The 11,301-nt window shown below is 49.3% G+C and overlaps 1 protein-coding gene across 1 annotated transcript in view; it reads right to left on the bottom strand.

Annotated features, from left to right (window-relative positions):
* Window positions 1–11,301, bottom strand: part of LOC147105997 (uncharacterized) — a 297,066-nt gene continuing 285,765 nt past the window's right edge. Inside the window, exons 45-47 of the mRNA XM_086009782.1 lie at window positions 10,862–10,900; window positions 2,213–2,259; window positions 1–323 (exon numbers count right to left, since the gene is read on the bottom strand). Coding sequence (XP_085865908.1) covers window positions 313–323; window positions 2,213–2,259; window positions 10,862–10,900 — 97 coding nt within the window. The 3' untranslated portion in view covers window positions 1–312. The remainder of the gene's footprint in view (window positions 324–2,212; window positions 2,260–10,861; window positions 10,901–11,301) is intronic.

Raw genomic sequence — 11,301 nt, 5'->3', positions numbered from 1 at the left:
AAAACAACTTTTATTGGAGTTAAATTACAGCATATCATCGCCAGAAGATTTTTTTCCTGATCTATACAATAATACACAAACTCAAAACAATTCCAATATAGTGCAGTCAAAATATCTGTTCACCAAGAGAGCTAGCATATGGTTGCCAATTTTTTTTCCATCAATGTGAGTATAAATATATCAGCCGCTGGTTTTCTATTTTGCTGTTGTATAGATCTTACCTGATGAGGAAATTATGTATTTATCTTTTAAACAATGCTTTCAACTACCCACAGAAACAGATCTTGTACAGGTTTCAACTTGGATCGATGCTCATTGATTACCTAAAGATGGGAGTAGATGAACATAATGTCAGCATGAAAAATAAGGAGGGCTGGGCATTTAAAATAAAAAACAAACATGTTTCTTATCTATATAAATATATAAATGAGTCTGTGTGTATGTGCGCGGTAAACTCAAAAGCTATAGAGCGTACCTACACATATGTTATATCAAAAGAACGCTTATGATTAGGGGAGTGTCATAGGCATGTTTATTTTTTGGTCAGACAAAAATTGTTCGGACAGTGTACTAAAAACGGACAAAATCCGCTCATTTTAACAAAGCTTCTTTGGCGTTGAGTGACGTGATGGTTGACCAATCCTATGGGGGAACCGTGGTATGATGCGTCACGGGGGGCGTTTCATGGCGTGTGTGGGCGGGGCCTAAGCCTGCGGCCTGCCGTGAGTGCGGGACCAGGAAAAGAGATATAGAGGACCGCGCGGCCTGAGAGCCCGAGAGACAGCGAGCTGCGGCGGTGGGCCGGAGCTGAGGTGAGTCGGGCCGGGCCTGAGGCGCTAGGCCGCGCACGGGGTCTCCGGTCACCGCGGCCGGGCTCTGAGTCCAACCCCTTCCCCGGGGTGTCTTCCTCTCTTCTCTATCTCCTTCCCTCTCTCTCTCTCCCCTTCCCTCTCTCTCTCGCTTCCTCCCCCTCTCTCTCCTTCCCCCCCTCCCTTTCTCCCCTTCCCCCCTCACTCTCTCTCCTTCCCCCTCCCTCTCTTCTTCCCCCTATCTCTCTCTCTCCTTCCCTCTCTCCCTCTCTCTCTCTCTCTCTCCTTCCCTCTCTCTCTCTCCTTCCCCCTCTCTCCTTTCCTCTCCCCCTTCTCTCTCTCTCCTTCCCCCTCTCTCCTCCCCTCTCTCCTTCTCTCCTTCCCCCCTCTCTCTCTCCTTCCCCTCTCTCTCCTTCCCCCCTCTCTCCCCCCTTCCCCTTCTCTCCTTCCTCCTCCCCCCTCTCTCTTCCCCCTCTCTCTCTCTCTCCTTCCCCCTCTCGCTCTCTCCCCCTTCCCTCTCTCCCCCTCTCTCCTTACCCCTCCCTTTCCCCCTCTCTCCTTCCCTCTCTCTCGCTCTCCTCCTTCTCTCTCTCCCCCTTCTCTCTCTCCTTCCCCCTCTCTCTCTCTCTCCTTCCCCCTCTCTCTCTCGCTCCTTCCCCCCCTCTCTCCTTCCCCCCCTCTCTCTCTCATTAATGTCAATGATAACATTGCAAAATTATAATTCTGCTTGCTACCTCCAAATTCACATAGAAGGAAAACTGTAAAACCTGGAGTATATGGCTACTGTTGATCCCCATTAACAAAAAACGAAGTTAAAGAACCACCTCCTGGGTGCTTAGCAAGAGTTCTTCAATCCCATCAGTTTTATAAACATGGCAGAGGGTTCTTCAGTTCCCTCGGCAACGCCGGGTACTCCAGCTAGTATTTATATAGTTCGTTCCTTGTCATGTCAAGACATTTTGAAGCGAATGACCCCCTTAAGGTAGGCAGACATTTTGTGCACAGCATCATCCCACAAACAGTCATGAGAGGAATGGCTAGTTAATCCATCTTTTGATGGTCCTGGCAGATTGCCTGTGGCATTCCTCACAGCACATCAGAGGACACATTCTTCTATAAGGTCAGGAGCATCATCATATAATGTACTATTTTGCTGCTAAGGTGGATCTGTGTCCCATTATGGCCACTGAGTCTAATTGTTCAAAATAGGTCCAATAGTCAAGGACCCGAGGTCAATTAACAGGTGATTAATTGTTTCTTTTGAGATTGGCAGTGATTAACAAGTTTCTGTCTGCAACCCCCCCCCCCCCCCGACTCCACTCCATCTTTTCTGTCTTCTTGTCCTCTTGAAATTATTAATTTTGAAATACACCCCAAAAAAGACAAAACAAAATTGTACTCACCGATTTCACTGGTGAATGACGAAGTGGATGAAACAACTTGATTAATTCTGTGGGAACAAAATATCAAAGATTTTAGTGGTTGTCCACTCCTGACCTTGCACAGAGAGAATGTCACAATTGCTGGAAGGAGCCTGCCATACTCTGAAGGGGGTGAGCATTTCATTCGTAAGAGTGCACTGATTACAATCCCTTCATTTGTGTTTTTTTCTGCCAGTGTTTTCCTTTGCTGAAGACAGTGACTCTTGTTGGGTACAATTCCTGAAATACTGCTCACTCCCCTGGACTTCGTCCGAAGGGGCATTCACCTACGTGGGCCATGACTAGTCAACATCAGCAGGCTCTTCAACTATGGGGCCATGACATCCTCACTAGCAAGGGCCTCTTCAGCCATTCAGGAGTTGGAAACCTGAATGATTTGGAGGACAAACGTACCCTCAACTACTGCACCAGCCAAGATCAGATAATTTAGTACACACAGGGTCTTTGTTGCCTGAATGGCTTTTATCTGTGACAAAATAGGGATTTTTTGTATTATATTTTATATGACTTTGGATAGACGGGGTAAATAAAAAGTTGCTTCAACCTGTGGTACCTCTGGGCAAAACTTATTGTTTCTGTGGTTATGATGACCACTACAAATCACTGGCTGCACAGACTGCAGCAATGGGAGAGATCTGTCCTTAATGGATCCCTTTTATTCCTGATGAATGGGTTCCCTTTGTCTGTGACCTATCTTAATGGTCAAGACTGGATGTTTGAAATGTTAATGTATGAACAGATTGCAAATTAATTCTTTCTGATGTACATCTTTACAGGAAGACAGTAATGTCCCAGCATTAATACTTATCCCTCAAGGCGTGAGTTCTCCTGTGTTCTCAGGCTGCTTATGGAGTTCAAAAGCTATGGTTATAACTCAAGGATTCCCACAGCATAAAGCACAGCTCTGGTTAGTCAGCTTTAGTTTGTCAGGAGATCTGAACTCCATTAATTGAAAATTCCACACAAAACATGGTATTGTGATGATGCACCAGCGATTATTTCAAACAAGACTCTAGCCAATATTTAATCTGTCTCAGAAATACATTCTGATAAGGATATTTTAGCCTTGTGGGCTGATTGTTTTAAATATTGCACCCTCACAGTATTTTGTTGCGTCTTACTGCTTCTGTATATTATTCCACCTGTAAATAAATCTGACCATTAGTTTTAGCCTTTAAACAATGGTCAAAGAAGAGCAGGGTAGTTCTCCCCCCTGGTGTCCCGTCCAAAATTTATCCCTCAACCAACATCGCTAAGAAACAGATTATCTGGTCATTATCACATTGCTGTTTGTGGGACCATGCTGTGCACAAATTGGCTGCCGCGCTTCCTACATCACAACAGTGACTACACTTCAAGAAGTACTTCATTGGCTGTAAAGCGCTTTGGGACGTCTGGTGGTCGTGAAAGGTGCTAGAATGGACGTCTGTCTTTTCTTTCAAGGTATTTACCACTGTTCGAACCGACTAAGAATGTGGTGGGCATTATACATGCTGTGTTAGCTCGTGCATCCACTTCTTATGATATCGGCTATTCCAGTGGCTGAATTGTAACACATCCACTATCCCAGCAGGGGGAGCTCATGGGAATATTTCCTTTATAACGAGATCACTACTTAAAACTTGAATCTTCAAAACACAAGAAATAACTTCACATCTCACTGCAAGTCAAGGGGCGATCGGACAGAGGGTGTCACAGCTATGAAGGGTTATATTAAGGTAAATAGGGACAACTGTTTCTACTGGTAGGTGAGACGGGCAAGGAGGGAGCATAAATTGAAAATAATCGCAAAAACAATTAAAAGGGAGGCTAGGAAAAAACGTCTTTACACGGAAGGTGGTTAGAACGTGGAATTCTGTATCACAAGCTGAACCTCGGCGACATCATTCAAAAACACAAAGTCAGGTTCCACATGCACGCTGACGACACCCAGCTCTACCTCACCACCAGCTCTCTCTCGACCCCTCACACTGCTTGTCCAACATCCAGTCATGGATGACCAGAATTTCCTCCAACTAAATATTTCATTTATAATGAGGCTGAAGCCAGTGACTTCGGTCCCTGCCACAAACTCCGTTCCGTTCCCTTGCCACTGACTCCATCGCTCTCCCTGGCCACTGTCTGAGACTGAACCAGACCGCTTGCAACCTTCGCCTTCTATTTGACCCTGAGCTGACCTTACAACCCCATATCCTCTCCACCAAGACCGGCTATTTCCACCTCCGTAACATCGGCCATCTCCGTCCCTGCCTCAGCTCATCTGCTGCTGAAACCCTCATCCATGCCTTTGTTACCTCCAGACTCAACTATTCCAACGCTCTTCCGGCCGGCCTCCCAACTTGCACCCTCCGTAAACTTGAGCTCATCCAAAACTCTGCTGTCTTTATCCTAACTCGCACCAAGTCCTGTTCACCCATCACCCCTGTGCTCACTGACATTGACTTCTGGTCCGACAATGCTTCAAATTTAAAGTTCTCATCATTGTTGTTAAATCCATCCATGGCCTCGCCCCTCTCCATCTCTGTAACTTCCTCCAGCCTTACAACCTCTCTGAGAACTTTGCGCTTCTCCAATTCTGGCCTCTCATGCATCCTCTATTTCCATCGTTCCACCATTGGCGACCGTGCTTTCAGCTGCCAAGGCCCTAAGCTCTGGAATCTCCTCCCTAAACCTCTCCATCTCTCCTTTAAGACGTTCCTTAAAACCAACCTCTTTGACCAAGCTTTTGGTCACCTGTCCTAATTTCTCCTTATGTGGCTCAGTGTCGAATTTTGTTTGATAATCACTCCTGTGAAGTGCCTTGGGACGTCTTACTACGTTAAAGGCGCTATATAAATGCAAGTTGTTATTGTGTTCTTCTAAAAGGGAAACAGATTGTGATGAAATATGCCGTTCATCAGGCACTGTATTCTCTGTGTTTAGTTTAGTTTCAGTTTCATTTCCCCTCCGGTACTGTATTGTGTGTAGGGCTCCGCCCATACCTGGCCACTACTTAAGCAGGCTGCACTGTCTCACAGACAGTGCAGCAGATCTTTGGATGGGAGACACTTCTCCACTGTGTATTACTTTCTTAGTTAACAAAGCAAAGCAAGGCTTTTATTAACGTCGAGTCTCGGATTCATTGAGGCACATCAATTTTATTAACTAAATTTTCAACGCAATGGATCAACTCTTGAAACCCGAACGTTTGGATTTGGACCAGCATGCTTCGGACGCATCGGCACGCTTCGGACACTGGTTTAAGTGTATGGAATTCTTCCTGGACAATTCCGTAGCTGTCACAGGCGCTACGGACGCCGAAAGTATGAAACTCAGAATCCTGCGGAATTGGGTAAGCCACCGAGTTTACCCCCTCATCCAAGACGCCGACACGTACCCGGCCGCCTGTGACATCCTAAAGGCGCATTATCAGCAGCCTACGAATGAGGTGTACGCTAGGCATCTGCTCGCTACTCGCACACAGTGACCTGGGGAATCGCTGGATGAGTTCCGAGTCACCCTGAAAACGCTTGGCAAAGACTGCAAGTGCCAAGATGTAAAAGCCGCAGTGTACACTGATGAGCTTGTTCGTGATGCCTTTATCACAGGCCTCGGCTCCACTTACATCCGGCAGAGACTACTGGAAAAAACGGGATTGGACCTGAAACAGGCTGTGGACACAGCGCGATCCCTGGATGTGGCCCAGAGAAACTCGGATGCCTACTCTTCAGCCCACGCCGCCCACGCCGCCACGTGTGTACCAAGGGTGCCGCCATCTTGGAAGGCATCTTCCCCGCCCAGCAGCCCGACACCGTCGGGGCCCCGCTCTCCCCCCAGAAGCCCTACAACAGCCACGACGCGTCAGGGCCCCAACTGCTACTTCTGCGGGCAGCCGAAGCACACCAGAAACCTGTGCCCGGCGAAAGGCACCACCTGCTTTAAGTGCGGTAAGAAGGGGCACTTTGGGAAGGTGTGCAGAGGGAGCCCCGCTGGAAAACCCGCCACCGCCGCGTGTGCGCCGTGGGAGCGGCCATCTTGGACGCCATCTTGCCCGACCTCGTGGGGTCCGCCATCTTGTGAGCAGACAGCGTGGACGTCATCTTGTCTCGATCAGGGCCCTACAGTGGCATCGGTCACAGTGGACCAGACCAGACCGCACCCGCTATCCAAATCAATGGTGGACATCGAGGTAAACGGGTGCGGGGTTAAATGTTTAATTGACAGTGGAAGCACGGAGAGTTTTATCCACCCTGAGCTAGCACAACAACTCTCTCTAACGGTGGTCCCTGCTCGGGGCACCATCTCTATGGCTGATAAAACCCAGACCGTTATGGGTTACTGCGCGGTACAATTGTCCGTTAACGGAACTGTATACGATAATTTTAAATTGTTAATCATGAAGAATCTATGTGCAAGCGTGATCTTGGGCCTGGATTTCCAGTGCCACCACCAAAGCATCACGCTCAATTACGGTGGGTCCCAGCCGCCCCTCACAGTGTGCGGTCTGGCTACCCTGAAGGTAAAGCCGCCTTCGCTATTCGCGAACCTTACTCCCAACTGCCGGCCAATAGCGACCAAAAGCAGGAGGTACAGCTGGGAGGACAGGCGGTTTATCGCGACCGAGGTAGACAGGCTCCTGAAGGAGCGCATCATCGAACGCAGCAACAGCCCGTGGCATGCCCAAGTGGTGGTGGTGAGGGGTAGCGAGAAGGAGCGGATGGTGATAGATTATAGCCAGACGGTTAATCTATACACCCAGCTAGACGCCTACCCGCTACCCCGCATATCCGAGATGGTGAACCAAATCGCCCAATACCGGGTGTTCTCCACCATCGACCTCAAGTCAGCATACCACCAGCTCCCTATCACACCAGAGGACCGCCCGTACACCACCTTCGAGGCGAACGGACGCCTCTACCAATTCCTCAGAGTCCCCTTTGGGGTGATGAATGGGGTCTCGGTCTTCCAGAGGGAGATGGACCGCATGGTCGATGACCACCACTTGCAGGCAACCTTCCCCTACCTCGACAACGTCACCATCTGCGGTCACAACCAGCAGGATCACGACTCGAACCTCGAGAGGTTCCTGAAAACCGCACAAAAACTCAACCTCACTTACAATGAGGACAAGTGCGTTTTCAACACCACGCGCCTCTGCATACTAGGCAGCATGGTGGAGAATGGGGAAATCGGACCAGACCCCGACCGATTGCGCCCCCTACGGGAGCTGCCCCTGCCCAACACTCCCAAAGCCCTGAAAAGGTGCCTGGGGTTATTTTCTTATTATTCCCAATGGGTCCCCAACTACTCCGACAAAGCCCGCCCCCTCTTGAAAGCATCCTCTTTTCCGCTCTCTGCTAAGGCCCACGCCGCCTTCAAAAGCATTAAGCAGGATATTGAGCGGGCCACGCTACAGGCAGTGGACGAGAACACTCCATTTCAAGTGGAAAGTGATGCGTCTGACTTTGCCTTGGCGGCCACCCTCAACCAGGCGGGGCGGCCCGTAGCTTTCTTCTCGAGGACCCTCCAAGGGCCCGAGATCAGACACTCCTCCGTGGAAAAGGAGGCCCAAGCCATCGTGGAGGCAGTGCGCCACTGGCGCCACTACCTAGCCGGCAAACGCTTCACCCTACTTACCGACCAGCGGTCGGTAGCGTTTATGTTTAATAATAAACAGAAGGGGAAGATTAAAAATGATAAGATTCTCAGGTGGCGGATCGAGCTCTCCACCTTCGAGTATGACATCATTTACCGGCCAGGGGCCCTTAACGAATCCCCCGACGCCCTCTCACAAGGGATGTGTGCCAGCGCCACCGGGGATCGGCTACAGACCCTCCACAACGACCTCTGCCACCCAGGGGTCACGCGGCTGTTCCACTTCATAAAGTCTCGCAACTTACCCTACTCGATTGAGGAAGTTCGGTCTCTGACCAGGAACTGCCGCACTTGCGCTGAGTGCAAGCTTCGGTTCTACCGCCCAGATAGAGCCCACTTAATCAAAGCTACACGGCCCTTTGAGCGGCTCAGCTTAGATTTCAAGGGCCCCCTCCCGTCAGTCGACCGCAATGTTTACTTCCTGAACATTGTGGACGAATACTCCCGTTTCCCATTCGCCTTCCACTGCCCAGACATGACCAGCGCCACGGTCATTAAATGCCTCAACAGCCTGTTCTGCCTGTTCGGTATGCCAAGCTACATCCACACGGATAGGGGGGCGTCCTTCATGAGTGAAGAGCTACGCCAGTACATGCTGTCCAGGGGGATCGCCACGAGCCGTACCACCAGCTACAACCCCCAGGGTAACGGCCAGGTGGAGCGAGAGAACGGGACAGTATGGAAAGCAGTCACTCTAGCTCTAAGGACCAAGGGCCTCCCTATCTCCCGCTGGCAGGAAGTCCTCCCAGATGTGCTCCATTCGATACGGTCACTATTGTGTACTGCCACTAATGCCACGCCTCATGAACGAATGTTTGTCTTTCCCCGGAAATCCACCTCAGGCGTATCCATGCCGTCATGGCTCTCCACCCCAGGTCCGGTATTTGTACGAAGGCATGTGAGGGGCCACAAGACGGACCCTCTCGTGGAGTCAGTGCACCTACTCCACGCCAACCCCCAATACGCGTATGTCCAGCACGCCGACGGAAGGGAGGACACCGTGTCCATAAAAGACATCGCCCCAGCCGGTAACGACAACAACCACGACAACAACAGCAACAGCGATCACAGCAACTCTTACCCACCCACTACCCTTTCATCACCCCCGGAAGAACATCGACCAACGGTGCCCCCACCAAGTACCCCTTCAACAACCCTGGCGGCGCCCCCGGCAGAGACCCAGGAGGCCACCGGGGACACCCAGCCAACACCCGCGGCACCACGTCGGTCACAGAGGGCTATCAAACCCCCAAACAGACTAAATCTATAGAAGGGGTGAATGTGATGAAATATGCCGTTCATCAGGCACTGTATTCTCTGTGTTTAGTTTAGTTTCAGTTTCATTTCCCCTCCGGTACTGTATTGTGTGTAGGGCTCCGCCCATACCTGGCCACTACTTAAGCAGGCTGCACTGTCTCACAGACAGTGCAGCAGATCTTTGGATGGGAGACACTTCTCCACTGTGTATTACTTTCTTAGTTAATAAAAGCCTTGCTTTGCTTCGTTAACGTCGAGTCTCGGATTCATTGAGGCACATCACAGATAGTTTGGAAAAAGAGGAATATTGAAGGGTATGGTGAGTTAAGTGGGACAAGCAGTGGGATTAGCTGGGGCAGCTGTGCCTCAGTGGTAGCACACACTCTCCTCTGAAAATTATCCCCGCCCCCCTCTCTCCCCGACACTGGTACAGAATTAATGGGCCGATTAGCCCATTTCTGTGCTGGAACATTCTATGGTTACACTTTATAAATAGAGGCACAGAATACAAAAGCAAGGCAGTTATGATGAAATTTATAATTCACTGGTTAGGCTTCAGCTGGAATTATGTCCAATCCTGGGCACCACACTTTAGGAAGGATGTCAAGGCCTTGGAGAGAGTGCAGAGGAGATTTACTAGACTGGTGCCAGGGATGAGGAACTTCAGTGATGTGGAGAATCTGGGATTATTCTCCTTCGAACAGAGAACGGATAACGTTATGGGGAGATTTAAGAGATGTTCAAAATCATGAAGGGTTTTGATGGAGCAGATAAGGAGAAACTGTTTCCACTGGCAGGAGGGTCGGTAACCCGAGGACACAGATTGGCAAAAGAACCAGAGGGTAGACGAGGAGAAATGTTTTTACGCAGTGAGTTGTTGTGATCTGCAATGCACGGCCTGAAAGGGTGGTGGGAGCAGATTTAATAGTAACTTTCAAAAGGTAATTGGATATATATTGAAAAGGAAAAAGTTGCAGGACTATGGGAAAGAGCACGGGAGTGGGACTAATTGGACAGCTCGTTCAAAGAGGTGGCACAGGCACAATGGCCTCCTGTGCTGTAAGAGTCTCTGAGTGGAAAGACTGCTAGAAGTTCAACACTTTGGATTTTCTAATGTCACAGAAGTGAAGTATTCTGTATCCACTGATATCACATGGCTGTCTTGAGGTTAGGACCTTCAACTAAGTGTGCAGCTCCTTTAGTGTTAGTGTATTCAGTGAGGCGTTGCTGAGCGATAGTGCATTGGATCACACCTGCCTACTTTCACCTCTGGTTCCTACAAAACCCCACCCAGACCCTAAAGTCCGCTCTTCACAATGACACCAAATTGGTAGTTTCACTCAGGTAAATATCAAGTTCATGCTGCACTTGCAAGACTGCACATTGTTCTAGTTACGACAGCATAGAGGGACCCATCCAAGTCGTAGCGGTGCAGAGGAGAGTAAGGAGGCTAATCCTTGGTATTGGAGATGGAGATACGAGCAGATGGCCAGATAGGCACAAGCCATTCAGTTTCAAAAAGAGATATGACGGAGAGAATTCTCCAGAGGTGTTCAGGATACCTAACGGGATAGAGACCATGAACCAGGAACAATGCCACATGGCAGCAGGACAAGAGGGCACAGGGTTGTTGAAGCTAGTTTGAGAAACGTTACGATAAACAAAATGGAGAAGGCTGGCACGTGAAACAAATAAGAGATTCCATTTCAAATCACATACCTGTTGGTAGACTGAACGAAACCTGCTGAGGATCTGCTCCTGAAACATCAATGAAAGCCATGTTAGAAAGTGGCTGTGTGAGGGGGTGGGGAAGGAGCGACTCCATTAGTTTCATTTACCCCACAGGTCCTTTGAGAGCTGGGGTTATCTTAAAGTCTCCTGATGCAGTGGGGAGGATTCTGCATTGTCTCTGCTGACCCCAATCCCTGAAATATGGGTGCACTTCTTGACTTGGGTACCCCATTGTCTTAGCTGGGAATAGTGCAGTCAGGACAACATTGGGGGGTTGGGGTCAACGCCGTGGCCCACATCCCTTGTAAGCTCTTGACTTGCCCCAATATAATATAATAATGACACTTTGTACAAATGTTGAAAAAGAAACCAGCCCCATTGCTGGTCAGTTTTTTACCAAAACATTAAATTCAACTTTTTTTCCTCTG

Source organism: Somniosus microcephalus, chromosome 16 (assembly GCF_052327205.1).
Source record: "Somniosus microcephalus isolate GS21.2 chromosome 16, FLI_Smic_1.0, whole genome shotgun sequence".
Classification (NCBI taxonomy): Eukaryota; Metazoa; Chordata; class Chondrichthyes; order Squaliformes; family Somniosidae; genus Somniosus; species Somniosus microcephalus.
This window is presented reverse-complemented; position numbering and strand designations above follow the sequence as displayed.